Source organism: Xyrauchen texanus, chromosome 49 (genome assembly GCF_025860055.1).
Source record: "Xyrauchen texanus isolate HMW12.3.18 chromosome 49, RBS_HiC_50CHRs, whole genome shotgun sequence".
NCBI lineage: Eukaryota > Metazoa > Chordata > Actinopteri > Cypriniformes > Catostomidae > Xyrauchen > Xyrauchen texanus.
The window spans coordinates 25,581,629-25,604,242 of record NC_068324.1 but is presented as its reverse complement, the minus strand read 5'-3'; the positions used below and the strand labels follow the sequence as shown (position 1 = coordinate 25,604,242).

The 22,614-nt window shown below is 35.8% G+C and overlaps 1 protein-coding gene across 1 annotated transcript in view; it reads left to right on the top strand.

Annotated features, from left to right (window-relative positions):
• LOC127640074 (WW domain-containing oxidoreductase) overlaps window positions 1–22,614 on the top strand; it is a 329,961-nt gene that overhangs the window by 56,363 nt on the left and 250,984 nt on the right. The window contains exon 5 of the mRNA XM_052122463.1: window positions 2,043–2,149. Coding sequence (XP_051978423.1) covers window positions 2,043–2,149 — 107 coding nt within the window. The remainder of the gene's footprint in view (window positions 1–2,042; window positions 2,150–22,614) is intronic.

Genomic DNA, 22,614 nt, shown 5'->3' with positions numbered 1-22,614 from the left:
TAGCACAAACACTCACATCCAAGCACTTAGAATTAGCACTCTCATGAAAATCGGATGAGACGTAGCCAATGTCTGTTGCGCGTAGTGCTGCACTTTGCGGACTCATGAAAATGGAGCCCTGATTGTACCCTTTGTTTTCTTGGACAAGAACATTTAGCTCCATACCAAGACCCACATTTGGTTTTTATTAAATTATTTTTTTTTTCAATGCAGCCATATTGAGAGCCCCATATATCTGGCATTTAACCATACAGGGCCTTAAAAGTGAAGACAGAAAAGGGAAAGTTTGTTCTGAACCAGAATTTAAAAGGATATTAAAATATATTTAATACTTCTGCAGTTATAGGTATTCCAACTTTGGAAAAATAAATCAAAAGTATTTTTTGGACCCACTCCATTGGATTGTAATGCAACAAGGTGTTCTGAAGTCAACTGATTTTAGTAATAGACCTTACTGTGTGTATGCATAAATAAATAATGACGCTGAAGATTATATATGTGTGTGTGTGTGTGTGTGTGTGTGTGTGTGTGTGTGTGTGTGTGTGTGTGTGTGTTTAAAATGTCATATTTGCACAAAGCCCCTATTTGAAAGCCCTACTTTTCAGTCAGGTTGCTGTAATTAAACTCAGAATTGAATGAGCAAGTCTGGCTGACAGAAAGTCCTACATATATCTGAAGATTCTGGGTAAAATAAATAAATAATAATAAAAAAATCTTCAATCTCCTGCAGACTGACCAGCAGTTTTTTCGTCCTGGCGCTGTGGGACACCGCAAATTTAGAGATTTTACATTTGTGTCCTTCGTATGAAGGCAAAATACACCATTGCCCCTATCTGAAATTCCCTCTGATTTTTTAAAAACTTGATTATTAATGTCGGACTTGCAAACTTGAGCCATTGTTTCGAACTTGAGGATTTTTCTCCCCGTATCTATTCTGAAACACGCGTACCTTTATGACTGGTGCCCACTCTGGTAATAAAGTGCTGATGCCAGCTTTAGAGAAACTTGAAACACACTTGGTGTAATCAAACGCACAATGCAAAATGGCAGGTCAGCAAAACCAGCCAAAACAATACCCCAAGTCCCCCCTAAATATAACCTTTTTCAGTGAAGCAAATGTTTTGTGTTTGTGCCTTCCCCCGACATGTATATTTAGATCATTGTTTCTAGCTTTTGGGTTTGACTGACCCATTTAGGCCGGTGATTTTGTAAAATAATTGGAGAAATTGATATGAGGCATCAGAGTCATTTTCAAATTAATGTGGCCAAAGTATCTCTGACGCTGTACGATAGTGTCTTATCACTCTAGCTTTGAAGTGCTTTAAGATCATGGGTTGTGCTAGAACGTTTGTCTTTTTATACTATATGCTCTAGTACGGTTATTATAGTTTGGACAGTTTTCAATATTTTGCTTTTTTGTTTTGGAGCTTATATGTTATAAAATGAATGTGCTAATTACTACCATTTAAATATGTTTAACACTACAAATCTCTCAGGGCTGACTTGAGTTATCACTATTATGTCTTTATGTTTAATGAAGGTGGGGTGTAATGGTTTCATCTGAATTTTGTTTGAATTATTTCATGAAAATGTCTTCTTCTTTTCTGTTAATGATAATAACACTATACTGTGGTCGATTATGTCATTTTCAGAAGTTTTGATTCTGTTTCTTGTCTTTACGATTGACGTTTATGTCCTGTAGTAGAGGTGCCTCAAAGTCGTGTCCTTGGTCCATTTTCATTTCATTATCTGTTCAGACGTTATTGGAGTTTCTCTGCTTTAATTTGATCATTTTCATCACTTGAAAAGGGACTTGATTGACTATCTTAAAGAAGAGCCTTTGGCTTTCTGTTTGATGGAGAATAAATCTGAGATATGAAATTCTCTTGCTCATCTCTACGGAACTTGTTCACCCACCGATTCAGTCGGTGCAAATAACTGCAAGAGCACTGAAAAGTTATCAGAGTGGAATGACTTATCTCAATCATGTTATTTCTCTTCTCCCACAACCCCTCTTGCACCCACCCACCCACTATCTGCAGGTTTTGAGACTGCCCGATCTTTCGCTCTTCACGGCGCTCATGTGATCTTAGCCTGCCGTAACAAAAGTCGTGCCAGTAAAGCAGCGAGTCTCATCATGGAAGAGTGGGTGAGTATAAAGACACACACACACACACACACACACACACACACACACACACACACACACACGGAGCCCTTGTGCAGCTTGACATCATCTCTCCTGATCTTTACGTTTCATATATTACATTTTGTGTAGCTATCCATAGCCATCCATTTTCTAGGGGGCTGCTAATTCAGGAATTGTTCTTGCATTAAAAAAAAGAAGATATAGCACAATGGACTGGAAAAGAATGTTAGTTGTAAGACTTTGAATAAACATTAAGATGTGGTGTAATATCGTGTTTATATATCCCCCAAAAGTATTGCAAACTAATCGCAAAACTTGTTTTGTTTGAACGGCCCTTAAGGCAGCATCTTAACTTAAGTGGACCTCACAAGTAACTTGATTTAAATCACTCTTAATATGCACTATTACATTAGCACTAATATAGAAAGCACTCATAAGACTCGACTCTGAGTAAATTCAAATGGAGTTTATGTTAGCATATGGCTAAGCTAACCACGTGAAACTGCAAATATTGGTTGAAATTGTCCATGTGTTATTTGTAATTTTTGAATAAAATGTATAAGTATTTAAAATAAAGATTAGTGGTTGACTGATTGTGAATTTTGGGGGGTAAGGGAATACATGTTTACATATTTAAAATACAAAATATAAATAACTGTATTCCACAAGTTATTTTTTACTTAAATCATTAGTAATTAGAATACAGTTACATTAAAAAAGTATTTTGATTACTGAAGAGATTACTTTGCATTTTATTATCATTTGTTTCATTTAATATTTAGTCCTTTCAGATGGAAAACATTTAGACATATAAATTTGCATGCATTCTTACCAGGCACCATCATATTTTTTATCAAGAAAATCCCATTGGATCATAATTTGATATTAGGACAAAAATCATATTCTTAATAATAATTATTTTATTGTTTCCCTGTAAAAATATCTAAAAATCCTTAAAACAAGATCTAATTGATTAATCTTGATTTAGAACAACACTGCATACAATATTTCGTTTTTTCATAGAATGTATTTTTAACATGTGTATTTTGTCTCACTGTACTGAGTTTTTATAGTCAGAACAAGTGAAGTAATCTACCAGTGCTGAAGAAGTAATCCAAAGTATTTAGAATATATTTCTGACCTTGAGTAATCTAACAAAATACATTACAAATTACATTTTACAGTATGTATTCTGTAATCTGTAGTGGAATACATTTCAAAAGTAATCAAGTAGGTGGAAAAGGCAGATAACCGATTAATCGACCAATAGTTTTTTAAAAATGGTTTATTGAAAGTTAAGTATTTTCTTACTGTGGCAGGCACAGACATTAAGGCAGCAAGATGTACAAAATGAATAAAATCCCAGGTGTAGTTTATTGTGCAACCAAAATCCCCCAAATTAACTGAAAAATATGATTTGGTGCATAACGCTGGATTTTTAACTATGAGCATGCCCAAAATACAACATGGACTCTTATTTTGAAATGCCTGTGCACACAGCTCACACAAACACATTTGGGAAACAAAATCTGCACCCTTTCAATCATCCTATATAAATTACAAAATAAACAATATAAAGTACACATTTAGACTAAATTCTGTATGCATTAATTCATCAATAGTAGATCATTCTTAACTATCTGGCTCTGTGCACAGCAAACTCCTTGCAGAGTCTGTGATTTTTTCCCTGATAGCACACGTACATCACCCAGACGTCTATTTTATGTGTGTGTTCATCTGAACGATGCATATTATTAAATTTTGTATTCTCATTTACTATACATCTAAAAGACGTAAGTCTCGGAATTGATTAAGACATTCATCCAGATGCCTTTTGAGATGTTTATGATTTAGAATGTTTGTTAATCTGTTCTTTTGATGTTTGATGTTAATTAGAAGACTTTGCTTTCCAAATGAAAAGATCAGGAACTGACATCTCGGAGATGTACACGTGCTATGAAAGGGATAATGTACTGTCAGCCAGTTATCATAAAATAAACCTGACATGGAGATCAAGATCAATTATCCTGCTTATTACATGGCTACCTACCAAATAAATAAATACATTAATATTATGTACTTACGTAAAAAAATAAACAAACCGCTGAACGGTTGAAATCACCCGTGGTTTGCGTTGAAGTTCTGTTGGTGTTTATTTTATCATTAATGAACACCTGACTGCTCATTATGCATCTTATTACAAGACTACTTGCCAAATAAATAAATAAATAAATGCACATGAAGTATTGATTTGATTTTAAATGATTTTATTAGCTTACTTGTAGATATCGCACAGTGATCCAAGAAGCAGAAAAGTTGGCTTGCAAATACCTGGATGAGCGGTCTGATACGTGAATGTGCGGTCGTTACTGAGTAATATCAGACCGCCAGATGGCGCCATTGAACAATCAGAATCAAGCATTCCAGAGAGCCGAGTAATAACTGGGTTATTTTCACCTCCATATGCCACTTTTATTGTGCAGAACCAAGCCATTCTAAACTGTAGAATCCTCCAGCCTCATCCACGGAGGTACACAGAGGAATAATAATTAAAAAAAAAATTATCAGCATTTTCGCAGATAATCGGTAGTTAGCACAGATTAATCTGTCAAATGGTTGATTTCTCTCAACTTGTCTACCATCTTAATATTTTATTTCCACAGAACTTATCGCAATGCATTCTGGAATTTCTTTCTCTGTGAAGAAAGCAATACTGCAAACAAACAAACAAACAAACAAACAAACAAACAAAAACATATTTTAATAAAGTTTTCCAGTAAAAATCTAGAAATATCCTTAAATTAATACAATATTGCCTGCTGTGCAAAACTGCTTTAGATATCGAGACCACAATATCTTAATTACAGTAGTGTCTTTTGCATTGTGATTTTGAACATGAACACAAGTGAATAAAATGTGTCATTTATCTTATAAAATCAAACTTAAAATCTAAAACCTCTCTTAAAGAACATCTAGCTTTTATGACCATTTTCGCAGCCTAATTCTTAATTAATATTCTCTGTACTCCTGGAGTTGTATGGCAGGGTTTTTGCCCATGGCTGTGTGCTCGCAGCCCGAGCTGAGACGGATCTCTGGAGGGAGGAGTGACAGGGGGAAAGGGGGGACACCTGATAATTAACTTTGATTATTGCACTAATATTGTGGTGCTCTTGACACTCCCCCAGATTTATGAGTGTGAGAAAATAAACAAATGAAATGTAGGTGCTGGAGCAGAAAGAATAAGCTATTACGAGGTGCAGTAATTACAGCCGTCTTGAGACTCGGAATTAGTTGATTAATTACAGGATGCCAGTGGATTACAGAGGAATCTAAAGTGTTTTAAAGCAGTGGCGATATCTAATTGAACAAAGCCCTCTCTCAGTGCTGGATAATTCCTCGGCCTCAACAGCTTCAAATCATGGCATGCTTTATTAAATGTTTCAGCTCCGCTCTGAGGCATTTTACAAGTGTACCGCAATCCGACGGCAGAGAAACGGAACAGAGACATACACAGAATCCTTTAATAATCAGAGTTATTAAAGAACATTGAAATATTAAGGCAAATTACCTGGCAAAAAAGCTGGACGATCTGATTAATGTTTACCGACACCTTACTGGAACTTTTCATTTTTCATTCTCTAACAATTATTGCGAAACATTCGCAAGACGTTTGAATTTCATTCTCCAAAAATTAGCCCTCTGGACTTTTCTTTTGAGAAGTGAGGAAAGCAATATCACAAGATAGCTTGATCAAGTTTACATTTTCATATTCTGATTAAAAAAATATTGAATATGATTCGACTCCTTAAGTGCAGGTGCTACAGGATGAGTAATGGAAGCAATGATATCGGAATAAATCTCATCGGCAGGAAATGCATACTTACACCTCAGGAATGATATTAATAGATCCGGGAAAGTACAGGACAAGGAAATTAATCGTTAAAATGATGAATGTACTCTTTGTGTCTTCCCACGTTCTTCTGGTTAGGTTACGTTGATAAAGATGTGTGTTTTGGAACCGACACAATAAAAAGGTCATCATATCTATTTCAGAGGTCACTTGGAGTGTCGTACGGGATTGCAGAGGTGCAGGGAAATTGTCAGTGATGAAAGTTACTGTTGAATATCTTGAAATCTGAGAAAAAACCTGTGAGTAAAAGCTTTTGGCCCTGTGGACAGTTCACACTATGTCTGTCTGGCAGTGGATGTATATACATCACTGGAAGATTCTGAACCAACAAGTAATATATTTGATAATATCCTGTGGTGGAAAGGACATTTTACTTTGACTTCGTTGTCTTGCTGAGGCTAATTTCATTGCTAGCATTTTATCAATAAACACAATTAAATACTTAAATATTTTACATAATTTGACAGAATTACAACTTGATTGAAAATGTCGCACAAACAGAAAATATTCTGATAAATATTCAGTGATATGAAACTTTAACATTTTTAATTCTATTCTTTGCATATCACACCATTATCAAATTTCTAAGTAATTCACTTCTAAATACTAATTCTATAAAATTGTAATCAGATTAATGATTTTGTACTTAAAAAAAAAAAAAAAAAACAACAACTACAACTATTAATTACATTTAAGTTACCTTCTAAAAAATTTAAATGTAATAGAAAGTTATAATTTATTTTTGCACATTTAAAATAATGTCTATATTTACTTCTTTTTCATTGTCACGCAAATCATCCAGTAATTTCTCCCTTATAATGTCTTATTAAGGGGTGTTCACTCTTCAGCTGTCACAGAAATGCAAACAGACATAAAAATGTCATGTTTTAAGTTCTACAGGAGTATTACGTTTTTAGAAATGTTTAACCCAAATAATGAACTTAAAAGTAATTATCTTCAGTATTAGAAATTCAGTAACTGTAATCTTTTACTACATTACTAGAATTAAAATTTAGCACATTGCTTATGTGACAAAGTAATTCGATTACTTTAATTACTAACATTTTGTAATCATATTACACCCAACCCTGATCATATTTCATCTTAAGCATCCTCTTCACTGATATATATATATATATATATATATATATATATATATATATATATATATATATATATATATATCTCAAATAATTATGGTAAAATACCAGTATATGTGTTTTAAAGAAATTTACCATAAAAAATACTGTGGCCATGTTTCAGGCTTTTTGGGGTGTAATTTTGATGCCTGTATATTTTAAGGTTCACTACCCTTTATTAATATTATATTATTAAATATTATTATATAAAATATTAATAAATAATATAAACTTGATATACTAAATTTAAAATCTGCTTTTCTCTTTAAAATGTATTGTTAATAACCATAGTAACTACAATAGGCCACACGATGACGTAAAGTTCATCAAAAGTGACTCTTCCAGGAGCAATAATGAATACACCCATTTTAAATAGGCTACTTAATCTATTCCAACAGCTAAATCCAAAACTAAATTCAGCTGAAAATGGGCATTTATCTGCAACATGCTTGACTTGCATTTCGGTCATTGTACATTAAATATAGAACATGACATGTGTTCTCTGAATCACCGTTAGCGAATACATTGATTGAAAACTATTGAATAGTTCAGGACCAATAGTGCAAATCTAATGGCCTGTTCTAAACATAATTCATATAGAAGGTACTGAACATATTAAAACAGTCAGGACATTGCTGAAAATAATTAACGAGTAAGCCAAATCTACAGCAGAGAAAAAATGTGTTGAAAAGTTGTGTATTTCATGACGTGCATTAACCGATGATCTAATATTACAGCTGTTCGGTTCAAAATATTAACCAATAACAGTGACATTGTAAAATGCTTTCAATAAATAGCTATAGGATAGAATAAAAAGCCTGTGAGAAATGTACAATAAACCTAATGTATTGTCTTAAATATGACGTGCACACAGAATAATTGATAGTTTAACCCGTTAAGCAGTCCATAATATATATATATATATATATATATATATATATATAGACTATTGAAGAAAATATTAGTTTTTTCACTGACACTGGACTCGCACGATGATACGCCTATTACACTTACCTAATCCTTGATGTTTTTTTTCTTCTTCAGTTTTTCTGTATCTCATTCTGCAAGTGTCGTGACATTGTCCCCTCGTGATCATGCAAAGCTCTCTGTGCTGATGACATTGCTAAAACATTGCTGATTATCCTGAAAGAGACAATGGTTTATTTATAGAGGGGGCCAGGTTGCACTGCAGATCTCTGTGTCTGTGTGAACAAGCCTACTAATCACACTGTGAACATCTCTGTCTTTCCATTTACAGTAATAAGAGCTAAGTCACGCTGATTCAGCTGTTCTTTTGCCACACACATACACTGTTTGCTTTAACCCCTCGGCTAGGAACTCATCCATCTCCTGTTCCCAGATCCTCTGGGGTTATCTGTGGACGGAGGGGTTGAGTGTCATCCAGGGGTTATTTCAAGGTCGCAGCAAGGTGCACCATCAGTTTAGAGGTCAGGGGAAGTGTAAGGGCATTGTATTCAGGGTCATGAGTTTGGGTTCTTCGCCTCCCACTGGGTTGGGCTGTCGAGGAAGGCATGAGAACAAAACACAGGATGGATTTCCCAACATTTTGCCTTCTTATCTGGATGCTTCTTCAGATATGAGGACTTCTTTCACTATGAGTCACAGGGGTTGATTTTTATTAAAGCTAACAGGTATCAACTTAATCGATATCTGTTTAAGGTCACCTTAAAACTGCCTTCGATATTTTTGTATTAAATTTTTTCGGTACTTTTCAAATGCCTTTTATTTGAAGATATTTCTGTTTTTACCTTACCTAATTAAATAAATAAAGCAACCAATCATTTTGTTCCTTATAAAGGTTTTGTGTATATACAGTTTTGTTTATCGCAAGACATTTCGACATTTAATCATGTACACAGGATGAAGTATAGATATCTATAACTTAGTTCTCACTAGTTAAAATGCTAATTCTTGTGATCAGCAATGGAATTATTACTAAAGAAAGTGCACATTTATTATATCTGTAATGACTGCACTAGTATTATAAAAGAATGACTGATGCCATTTCTTGTGGAAATACCAATTAAGAATATAAACAATGGAATTCTAACTAGTAAAATTTGTGATTTTTGATATCTATAACTGAATTTTCACTAGTAGAATTTCACAATGATCTGTCAAAAACACAATTACAGATATCTGTAATCAATTTCTTACTGGTTACAATTCCAAATACACATATTAGCTGTGTTCTAATTACTAGTAAAACATATGTTTTTATATCATAAATGTACTAGTGCACATTTCCATTACTTTTATCAACAATTGAATTGAAATGAGTAACATGAAGTTTTATATCAGTCATTTGTTTTTCAGTAGTAAGAAAGCTTTTTAAGATATCTTTAATTACTCTTCAATTTATTGATGTCAGCAATATCAAATCTAACATATTAAAATTGATGAACAGATATATAAAAATTAGCATTTTCACTAGTAGTAATTTGGTTGTTGATATCAAGAATAGATTTTTTAATAGTAGCAACTTAATAATTAATAAAAATAAATAAAAATAAAATGCTAGTAAGAAGTACTGTATATACTGTAGAATAAATGTCGAATGCAGGGTAATCAAGGTAAAAATCCCTTGTGAACAGATTATTTGTATTGTATTACATTTATAATCAAGCTGTGTGTGAGAAGGCGGGGCCGGGTCGTGATCCTACACACCCGGTCCCGTATTAGGCTAATTATGCCTCCATAAACGATCTCTCTCTCCCGCACGATCCCCTGCAGTCGACCTTTATCCCTCACGGAGGCATAATTAGCCTAATACGGGACCGGGTGTGTAGGATCACGACCCAGCCCCGCCCTCCGCCCTGCCACACTGTGATTTTAAGTTATGCAAAGAATATGAATGGATGTGATTAAGGTAAAAAAAAAGACACTAAATTACATAATTGTTCTGCAATGCATGTTAAGTAAATTAAACTAGTGAGAGTTGAGATTATTTTAGATAGTCCTCAGGCCTGAAAGAGCTCATTGATGAAGAAATACCCATCTTCTGTTATATTCAGTTTTGTTGACTTATAGTTGGATGAGACAGACTTCGTCAGAAGGAAACACCAAACGTTCAGATCTAGGAGAAGAATAAAGTAAGATAAACACACTACATCACTGTCAGACCACAGACTTTCAGAGTGGAGGAGATAAGAAAAGGATGAATATTGATATAATGAATGTGTTTTACAATATGAAGCCCATTGGTGGTGTTTGTGGGGGGAGGGGGTCGTGGTCGTGTGTATGTTTGTGGGAGAGAGGGATGGTGTGGCTCATCAAGCTGGTTGGCATCATTTCTACAGCTGTTTCTTGTTACAGTGATAGCTGGGAGAGACTTCAAAAGCAGCCAAAATATTTTATTTGGTCTATTGATGATGGCATGTACTGTAGGAAATAACCTGAGTATGTTGTGTTTGTGGGTTGAGTCTATGTGTGTGGTCAGGTTTCTTGATTGTCTATAACATTTAGCTGATCTTTGATTCATGTTCCCAGGAGAGATGTTTAATAAAGTCCCCGGAGAAATTGCTTTCAGATCAAGGCCTGTCTAATGTCCAGCAGAATAACTTTCTCCCATTTAAGAGTATTAGTCACATTTTATTCTCATTGTGTCAAAATGGTAATGAGGTACTTTATAATCATGTTAATTGGCTACCTAGATTCATGTTAGCATGTGTTCATTGTTTCCATGGAACAGTATTTACAATCGAGATGAAAATTAACACGCGGCATGTCGGCTGAAGATGCGCTGTGTTGTTGGGGTGAGCTGTGGAACCAATTAAGGTGAGCCCTGCTCTCCACTGAGGGCTGATGGGAGGAAAACTCAACCTTGTTATGTGTAAAAAGCAAATTAACATTGTGGCATAAAGACAGGTCTTTGTAATTAGATAACTGACCATGTTTAGACTTCGCAGTCTTCAGGCGTCGTTCAGTAATTGCTGCCCACTGCTGTCATGTTGTGCTCCTTATATAGTACTAGACAATGGAAAAGTACTGTACTTTCAGTGCAAAAGCTAGTCTTGTTCTGAATAAACAGTATATTTAAACCTACCATGGACAATGTTGGGGAGAAACTGAAAGCAGCTATCAGGTTAGCTTTCCTAATAGTGTAGCTTTTCTAATCAGTAGCTTGTGTTTTATTGTCAGCCAAGCTAAATTTAGCAATGATCGAAAACGTTCTGCTAAACAGCCTCCTAAAAGTCTAATTCCTGAATCTGTTTCTTTTAAATTAACTGGTTCAAATATGATTCACTGATTCATTTTAGTTCCTGTGCCAAAGTTTCTTGTTCATCAGTTTGATGATCTTGTTTTGTAGCAAACTATTTACTAAATGCTCATATACATACGTCAGGGGGTTTTCTATTTGAAGTAGTGTTCGTTTACCTATTAAAATCAGGGTTCCCACAGTCATGGAAAACTTGGAAATACAGTATCAGGGAATTTTCAAATAGTGCTTTCTCATGATATTTTCTGTGGTCAATTTATATATTGAATAGTTTCAACTAAATCACTCAAAAGAACGATTCACTGAATAATCGGACACAAGAGCAATATCTAACTGATGAATAAATAGACCAGGAGAAGTGAAGTGTGTGCCGATGCAATCCATGTTAATACTTGCCATGATTTGTTTGTCAGTAGATGAAAATGATTAATAATACTTACAATCTCCTTAATAGGAGAAAAACATTTTCCATGCGTATGAAAGCAGAGTATCACTGTCATAGAAATATGTCTGACATTCAACAAGTAAGTCCATATTTCTATTGGTCTAATTCATTGCATACAGTCCATTTACACTACCAACTTATGAATGTGCTGTGTTTATATCGCTGGTGCTTGAGATAATGGACTATATAGTAGGATGCAGATGCTGTAATAACTGGAGAAGAACCTCAGAATTAAACTGCACTTGACTGTTGACTCAGCCAATTAGTGCTTTGTGTGTGCAATTTCTCCAAACACACTTGCAGCTAGACTTAGCGTATACTTGCATGAAAAAAAAAAACTTCACAGCCATGCCCATTGACTTAACATGTATAACTTATGGCATTGTGCTGCACTTAGTGCTAACACTCTTAAAATAGGGTTTGTAATGCCACTGTTTTTAACATCACTGCATTAGCTAGTTTTGTTTTTGTTTTGTTTTTGTTTTGTTTGCTTGCAGTTAAGTTAGCTTTTCAAAATTGTAGTTTGACTGTAATTTAATAGTTTTAAATGTAAGAGTTCTGAGTAGCTTATTGTTGAAATCATAGCTTTGCCACACTGCCGTGGATGAAATAGATATTAGCAGACCTGTTTGGGGGAAATTATTTAGTGTTTAGTCTGGTTTTTGGGTGAAGAGACGGGGCAAGTAAATATTCATGGCTTTGAACAGTTTAAAACAGAAAACAACATGATAAACCGCTGGACAAAAAAACTGTTACCGTACCTACAGTAAGACTCGACCAAGGCTAATGATGTTTGCTTTGTCACTGCTGGGTGTATTCAAGTTATTTGCAGGTTAGTCTTTTAGTATGCTGTTTTAGCCTTTGATGAGGTAACGACACACCACCGATCTTAGTGGTCTGACTCAAATATTGAACAGTATTTAACTGGGGTCAAATTCATGCATTGTGCGCAAAACAAAGATGCTAGTCCAGTTCGAGAGGAGAGTAACCAAACACAGGATCAGATACTGAAATTTCCAAAGCTTTTTTATTCAGACGGTCGTTTTTCTAAATAATGTTTGAGTTACAATTATTAATGTAGGACATCTGTGATTTCATAAACCGATTCGGATGAGATTGGAATCTCTGCAGTTTTTTCACAAAGATTTTTTTGTAACTTTGTAATCTGGTTTCATAATACAGACTACATAACACTTATGTTTTATACTTGATCGCTTGATGCTGCAACTGCAGTCACCTTTCTGAGCAGTTTCCAGAATAGTCTCTTTTCACAGCAGATTGCCAGCAGAAGTAGAAACATCAACTGCTATTTTATAGCAGTATAGTTCATGAGCCTTTGTACCTTGGATCTGTTGAATGCTTGATTCTGATTGGTTGATGGACGTTCTGAGGTGTACAATTATTTTCCAGTAATTATTTATTTATGGTGTTCAACAAAGGTCAAAATAGAAGTATGCAATTGTGGAATACATTTATAGCGACTATACATTTTATCTATCCATGAATTACCTATAAATCGAACCCTTGTCCTTGGTGTTGCAAACACCATGTTCTACCAGTTGAACTATGGAAACTCAAAATAAATATTAAAATAAAATAAATAAGGCATTGTGAATAATTTAATGTACCACCAATACATCCTTATCCAGAGCTGGCAAAAAGAATAATGAGCGATTTGCTCTGGAATTTTTACACAGATAAAATTTGTTCAAAATTAAAAGAACGAAGTTCACCTGTAAATGCAAATTTACCTGGCCTCCTCATGGAAAACTAGTCCCAACCTATTATTTATTTATTTTTTACAGTAGAAGCTTGAGACTGTGTAATCACAGCATGTTAGATTTGGATCTGGATTTGTTTGGAGAAAGAGCCTGGGAGCATGTGTATATTAACGTCCTGTGTCATGTTGACGTGTGGAGCTGGGACGGTGGCCTTGATCCTGGGTGAAGGCTGGTGGATCCAAAGAGGAAGTGACATGTCGGGAATGCTGACCACAATTATTGCTGGGCAGCCTGGAGCCACGGGGCATGCTGCTCTTTTTGAGAAAGACTGTGTATGAGTGCTAGTTTTTTAGGAGAACACACCAGGTCATTCTTGGATCATTGTATTTTTATTGTGGGTGAAAATGATTGATGGCTGGACAGTATTGAGGCCTTGTTTGGACATTATTACATTTTGCATGTCGTAGGTGATTTATTTTCAGGCCAAGCTGCAAAGTAGATATATGGTAGTCAAAAGTAAAAGATAAAGATGAATTGCCATATACACACACATTCTCCAAGTAGGATGAGTGTAGTCAGTGGTTCTCTTCTAATAACTGGGAATAGTTGGAGGTTAAAGAGTTTGCTGCTTTTCATCTTGCTTTATTAACTTTATTATTATCCATTCTGCTGTTGCGTGCCAATGGGATTCATTAAAACAGTTAGGCAAATAATTGCAATGAAAAGTTCACATTACTCAATTAAATGATGTGTCCTCTTTATTTCATTTGATATATTTGCTAGTGTAGACCTAGAGCACTGGATCATGCTTCCTCCTCTCTTAGCATGCAGTTATCTAATAGAGCTGCTGTTCTATAGTACAGATAAAAATGACGTTTCAAAGTGTGGTTTTTTGGGGTTGATCAGACTGACAAAACATTTCAAGACAGACTACGATTCAGACAACGCATTTTTGTAGTGATCTGTATTACTATGACTTTACCTCGGGTCAGTGGTGTTCTTAAACAACATGAAGCTTTTGTAAATCGATGGCAACAACACTGATAAAAAAGCACCTACACTATTATTAATGATAATTGGAATAAAGAATTCTTTCAGCAGGTAATATAGTTCATGACCCTTGATACCATGGATCTGTTGAATGCTTGATTCTGATTGGTTGATGGACGTTCTAAGGTGTACAATTATTTTCCAGTAAACGCACGACTATGAAGTAGTTCCAGTTCTGACTGCCTAACGGTTCCATATCAATTCGCCAAATTATTTCAGTTATTTCAAAAAGCCCTACTGGCTACCACAACAAAATAACCAATTAATACAAAGACATTGGCTAAGTACATTGGATAAGAATGACAAACAATGTCTATAATATCCTACATTTATTTCAATTTCTAGTTAAAAGTACCTTTGCGCTCTCTCTCTTCTCTCTCGCTCACACATACATAGGCCTATGCACGCACATAGAGACTCGAGTCGAGACTGAAAAACAGACCCTTGATGAAAATGCAGCCCCGCTACTTGATCAGTACAATTTCTATATTATCTGAAACAACTTTTCATATGTGGAAAGCATCCTTGCGCTCCCTCTTACCTTCTTTTTCGCTATCAGACATGGATATACATGCATACGTGCAAACACACACTCGAGAAACAAACAGAGCCTTCATTTCAGCATGCACTCCGTGACTCAGTGGGGTTGTAAACAGTTTTCAATAATTCAACGGTCCGTCTTCAAATGATTCCTTACATTTGTTGGCTGGTTGCGGTTGCCAAGCAATGTTGTTCATTGGTGCATTAATATAGAATGTCTGCATTTACAGTAATTTTACAAAGGCTTCGAATGATGCTTATCCAATGAGTTTTTTTTTAAAAACCTTTTTAAATGAACTGTTCATTTAAAACATACATTTATACTTTTGAAGTATATTTTTTTTAAAAATGGGTATTTCTGCAAATTTGGTTGTTTTTTTGCCCCAGTTTTATTTATTTATTTGTTTATTTATTTTATTTTGATGCTTATAATGTCGAACAGTGTATGCACATGCATCACAGGAGATTTATGTCATCTTTTTATTGTTTTTGTTTTTAATTCTCACCACAGTTTAATTTACAATGAAGCCACGACTGTGCGGCACTCTTAAGTTTTGAAAAATGCATAAAAAATATTGTTTTCACACAATAAATATTGAAATGTTTTGTTTATTTCATTATTTGTTTAAATTATCATAGGTTTAAGCATTCAATAAATTATATTTGTGTAATAGCTTGTCACACTTTTAATATAAAAAAAATAAAAAAATAAATCTTGGCCTGGTACAAGGCTAAAACAGTCAAATCGATACATAAAGTAATTTGAAAAGTACCAACACTAAATGATAAAGACCTGGTAAAAAATGTCTAGATGTGTGACCTATATGTGATGCTCAGAAAGAAAGAAAGAAAGAAAGAAAGAATACAAATACTTTTATATATTTGTATTGTATAGTATGAAGTTATATATTCAATATATACTGTATATTCAAATGAGTTTAATAGTAAGTTTAATTAGATTATGATAACAACCTTTTTTAGCACTCAACCTGTGTTTTTTTTAGTCTTCACAGTACCATCAAACAAAAAATAAAATAAAATCTATATATATAAGAAAAACAATTAGGGATTATTAACACGTACCAAAAATTCCCCATTAATGAATTATTTTTGTATACTAAATACATTCATAAAGAAAGAATATCTATTGACATGAATTGCTAGCTAACAGTCAGATAATAGATAAAAAAGAGAGAAAAGGGGAGAAAGCGTGTGTGAATGTGAGAGTAAAGCCGTGGCCTCAGGCAGAGCAGTCATCCACCGGCATGTTCACTTGTGTTTGTAATATACTCCGGGACGGAGCTTTACTGCCTCATTTGTTCAAGCGACTCGCATACATATTTAGCAGACTGTAAACATAAAGCCAGAGGAATGAGTAAAAAGCTCAATATATCATCCAGCTATTATTACAATGGCACAAAACGGCGCTAGAACTAGATTAAAAGCAACTTGTTTTTTCACAGACTCCTGAATCAGTCAGATTAGGAAGTGCATTAATTTAAGAAGTTCTAGTTCTGTTTGAAAGTGTTATGAGAGAACGATCACAGGGATACTCTCTAAAATAAACCCAAGTCTCTGTATTTTTCACTGGTGTTAAATTTGCATGAATTTAACATGTTACGCTTACTTTTTCCACTATCAACTCCAAACAAGATTTTCCTCATTCATGTCTTGTACTGTTCAGCTCTGGGGCCTAAACTCAACTAGCCTGGGCTTCTGTGATAATCTGGCTTTCCCTTTCCACTCACTCGCACGTAAAAAAACTATATTAGCCTTGCGTCCCCTGCAGACCAAGGACACAATAGCCACTTTCGTTTGGAGGAAAACACCCAAATGCTCTTGACACCTCTGGGCCGTCCAGCGCACCGTGAGTATACGACCGGCTACAGGTCAGGGCAAAAGGAAACTTTGTTTCTTTTCTTTTTCCCTCGTATGCCTTTTTTTCTTCCTGCAACCTGGAGACAAAATGAGGGCTTAACCTGTAATGTTGTGTACAGGTCCCCTGGTGGCAGTTGAGCTTTTAGTGCGGGGAAATTACAGCGCTGCCAGACTTTGCTGCGCTCTGTGGACTGAGACCATGTCTACTGTGGTTTGTCTGTATTACACGACCATACGTGGAACTATAAGAGGGAAGTGCGCTATAAAAACCTACTGGTCCCGTCAATTTGACAAGAAATCTCAGTGTAAATGGACAAGGAGTTGGTGGCATTTTATGTTGAATATTTGTTTGAATGGCTGTTTCTCGCTCAGATGTGAATTAGATGGTCTTGTCTGGTTTCGTGCACCCAAACTGTTTTAGCTGCAATGCACTGCAACAATTCAGATTCTTAATCACTATTTTTATCTAGTTTTCCAGTAAAAAAAATGTAAACGTCCTTACAACAAAAAACATTTACAGCAAAATTGGGCCAAGCCTCTTAGAGGCAGGAAAGGAATTTATTTTCTGAAATAGTTTTGCGTGCGTTCCCTCGTGAGTTTTTGGGGTTCCCTCGCAATGGCTTTATCCATCACTTATGAAAATTAACCATGCTTTTACTAGTTATCATATTTTAACTTTTTGGTTTACAACCATTGTAATAACAGAGGAAAACCAAAACTGTAGTTATTAAAATCAACCATTCTGCAAAAAAGAAAAACAAACAAATACATAAACCAAAAATTATCGAAGGGAGTGAGCCAAAAGTAAACGTTGCATATATCAAACAGTATATTTTTTTATTAAATATTAATACTGTAAAACACACAGAACTCTAAAATTAAAATCATCAAGCATCCTCTACTTGCACAATGCACATAATTGATTTCAATAGAATTTTTATGTTGTTTCTTTCTCATTCGTGTGTCACTTTGGATACATTTCTGCTAAACGATTAAATGTAAGCGTCTCTTAAAACATGGTTACTGTCTCTTTAAGAACAGCACGTCTCCTCACATTGAACACAAGGTAGTTCTGTGCAGTTTTGGAGAGATGAAGATACAATGGCATGACGTAATACTATCAAGTAAGGTTTTGTTTTGTGACAAATAAGATATTTAAGATATTTCCTGTCCTGGTATTCACTCAGTATTAACTTTTATTGGGACTGCCAAATGTAAATGTAAGGATCATTTAATTAAACAATGCTGTAATATGTTTTTGCGTTGTTAATGCATTTAGCCTACTTATTTTTATTGGACAATATATTTGTCTTCAAAAACGTGATTTTTTTTTTTTAAGCTTCTGTTCTTAAGAGGCGATGGATTAAGGCTGAATGCATTACATTATGAAAGGAAATAAAAGCTATGAAGCACGTTTCTGCAAATTACAAAACTGAGAGGCCCATTCATTTCGTTGACTCCAAAATATGATTCTTATTAAGAACCTGAGGAAATATGGTATTGCATCTTATGGTTATTAAAAAACTTGCAGCTATCTGTTTTCAGGCAGCTAGTTGCAAGTAAACGAGATATCCTCACGCTTGACAAACGAATCACAGTATGACGCACAGATGTTATACAAACCCCAAAATGGGTTTTAGTGAGAATAAGAAGATGAAATAAGAATAATACATTTTTGTCTAGTTGTCAGGGCAGAAAAGGGATTTTGAGAGTACAGGTCTGTTCACTTATAGTACTTGTCTTAATTTTGTGTGTTGTTTGGAGTGAATGGAACGTTGTTTATATTCTCACCTGACTTTATCAACCTCGCTTCACGGATGCGATTCGGTGGTCGCGTTCACAAGGCTATGAAATGCTGCACAACGTATAGTGTGCTTTCAAGCCATATTTAATTTCAGATGCACTGTTCCGAGAGTCCACCAAATTACCTGTCATTTCTTGACACTGCCTCCGAATTTGGAGCTGGCCAATCATAGTGACGGTTTTGGGGTGGCACCTGGGATGGCCAAAGGTGCGAACTTTCTGACAGCACGTATTTAAAGGTCATTGAAATATGCATATATTTGATCTCTATTGCTATAATTTTATGGCATCAATGCTGTATATTTATATATATAATCTATTTCTTCTTATAAAGGCAGCAGAAAAGTAATCCATAAGACTCCAGTGGTTGAATACATGTCTTCAGAAGAGATATGATAGGTGTGGTTGAGAAACAGATAAATATTTAAAGGGTTAATTCACCCAAAATATTTTCTCTCATTATTTACTTACCTTTAAGTCGTCCCAGGTGTGTATGACTTTCCTTCTTCATTAGAACCTAAGCGAAGATTTTTATAAGCAGATTTCAGCTCAGTTTGTCCATAAATGCATGTTAATGCGGCCATCAGTCTGCTGGCGGTTTGACTGTCCAAAAGGTATATTTAGGCAGCATAAAAGTTATCCACACGACTCCAGTTGATCAATTAATGGCTTCTGAAGCAAACCGATAGGTTGGTGTAAGAAACAAATCAATAATTAAAATGTCCTTAACTTTAAATCGTTGCTTCCGCTTTTTCTTTGAAATGACCTTACACTTGCATGACATGACGTTGTAAGCAAAGCACGCGCTTCTGACTAATTGCGTGACGCGTCATTGTGCTTACGTCACTGATGCAACGACCGCTGGCAGGAAGCATGTTTTTTTAAGTTAATAAAGTTTTAATTATTGATTTATTATTTACACAAACTTATCCTTTTGCTTCAGAAGACCTTAATTGATCGACTGGAGTTGTGTGGATTACTTTTATGCTGTCTAAATATGCCTTTTGGACTGTCAAACCGCCAGGAGATTGCTGGCAGCCATTTACATGCATTGCATGGGCAAACTGAGCTGAAATATCAGCCTGGTCTCATTAAAATTACGTCGGTATTGCAACGTTTTTGCAAATCATCATTTACGTGGTGTATTACACGTTTGGCTGCAGTTTGAAAGTGAAATGTCCAGCTGAGGACGCCAAAACCCAGTGAAATGAGGTTGTATTCAGATATTCAGTGCTTTTGAAGGTCAAGTAAAACGTGCACCCCTTAACCAAAAATTTACCCTAAACCTAACCAATAGTTTTTTTAAAATAAAAATGAGACAATAAGACAACAGAACCCAACTCGTAGTGTTTTAAAATGCACAATTTTCTGAAGCAAGCATGCCTTTATTTCGTGTCGCTTCCATGACACTGTGGTGTCATGTTTCAGCTTGTGCCCTTGAGCAGTCTTTAATCCCAGTCTGCTGGGTTCAAAGTCCTGTGCTCTACCATGTGAGCTAATTACATTAGAATAAGTGCATATAAGTAAAAGGGTCTATAACACAAATGTAAAAAATGTCTCGTTTTTCAAACAATGCTTAGAGTAAAAGTGTGACGATATCAAAACATAGTCATAGGGCGAGTAATGGAGAGAAAGATAAGTGTTTATAAAGTCCTAATCAGCTTTTGATCTTATGAATTGTGTGAACACAGTTGTTGTAGTGCCTCTAGTGTTCATTTCATTTAGAAACTGCAGAGACACATACACTCACCTAAAGGATTATTAGGAACACCTGTTCAATTTCTCATTAATGCAATTATCTAATCAACCAATCACATGGCAGTTGCTTCAATGCATTTAGGGGTGTGGTCCTGGTCAAGACAATCTCCTGAACTCCAAACTGAATGTCAGAATGGGAAAGAAAGGTGATTTAAGCAATTTTGAGCGTGGCATGGTTGTTGGTGCCAGACGGGCCGGTCTGAGTATTTCACAATCTGCTCAGTTACTGGGATTTTCACGCACAACCATTTCTAGGGTTTACAAAGAATGGTGTGAAAAGGAAAAACATCCAGTATCGCGGCAGTCCTGTGGGCTGAAAATGCCTTGTTGATGCTAGAGGTCAGAGGAGAATGGGCCGACTGATTCAAGCTGATAGAAGAGCAACTTTGCCTGAAATAACCACTCGTTACAACCGAGGTATGCAGCAAAGCATTTGTGAAGCCACAACACGCACAACCTTGAGGCGGATGGGCTACAACAGCAGAAGACCCCACCGGGTACCACTCATCTCCACTACAAATAGGAAAAAGAGGCTACAATTTGCAAGAGCTCACCAAAATTGGACATTTGAAGACTGGAAAAATGTTGCCTGGTCTGATGAGTCTCGATTTCTGTTGAGACATTCAGATGGTAGAGTCAGAATTTGGCGTAAACAGAATGAGAACATGGATCCATCATGCCTTGTTACCACTGTGCAGGCTGGTGGTGGTGGTGAAATGGTGTGGGGATGTTTTCTTGGCACACTTTAGGCCCCTTAGTGCCAATTGGGCATCGTTTAAATGCCACGGCCTACCTGAGCATTGTTTCGGACCATGTCCATCCCTTTATGGCCACCATGTACCCATCCTCTGATGGCTACTTCCAGCAGGATAATGCACCATGTCACAAAGCTCGAATCATTTCAAATTGGTTTCTTGAACATGACAATGAGTTCACTGTACTAAAATGGCCCCCACAGTCACCAGATCTCAACCCAATAGAGCATCTTTGGGATGTGGTGGAACGGGAGCTTCGTGCTCTGGATGTGCATCCCACAAATCTCCATCAACTGCAAGATGCTATCTTATCAATATGGGCCAACATTTCTAAAGAATGCTTTCAGCACCTTGTTGAATCAATGCCACGTAGAATTAAGGCAGTTCTGAAGGCTAAAGGGGGTCAAACACAGTATTAGTATGGTGTTCCTAATAATCCTTTAGGTGAGTGTATATTGAGTTTTGCTAAAATTTATATAGTCACGTTTCATTGTGAGACCAGGTTGCGAAATCTGCTTATAAAATCTTCACTTCGTTTCTGCTGAAGAAGGAAAGTCATACACATTTGGGATGGCATAAAGTTTTTTGGGTGAACCTTTAAGTTATAAATATCCACATTCACTTTCAAATTCTTCTTTTTTTTATTTTTGGTGATTCATATTTTTTGTGCAAAAAAGGACTTACATTTTTATCTGTTGGGGGTCTGGGTAGCTCAGTGAGTATTGACTATCACCCCTGGGGTCGCGAGTTTGAATCCAGGGCGTTGAGTGACTCCAGCCTGGTCTTCTAAGCAACCAAATTGGCCTGGTTGCTTGGGAGGGTATAGTCACATACCTCCTCGTGGTGGTGATTAGTGGTTCTCTCAATGGGGCGTGTGGTGAGTTGTGTGTGGATCGTGGAGAGTAGCATGAACCTCCACATGCCGTGAGTCTCCTTGGTATCATGTACAATAAACCATGTGATAAGATGCGCAAATTGACGTCTCAGAAATGGAGGCAACTGAGACTTGTCCTTCGCCACCCGGATTGAGGTGAGCAACCGTGCCACCACGAGGACCTACTAAGTAGTGGGAATTGGGCATTCCAAAATTGGGAGAAAAGGAGATCAAATAGTTCAGCTGAATAGTTTTTCTAAGTTCAAAAACTTGGATAATTGACTTATCTTAACAAGATCAATCCAGGGCAGTTATTCTAACTCTACATTTGAAGTTATGATCCAAAATCCTT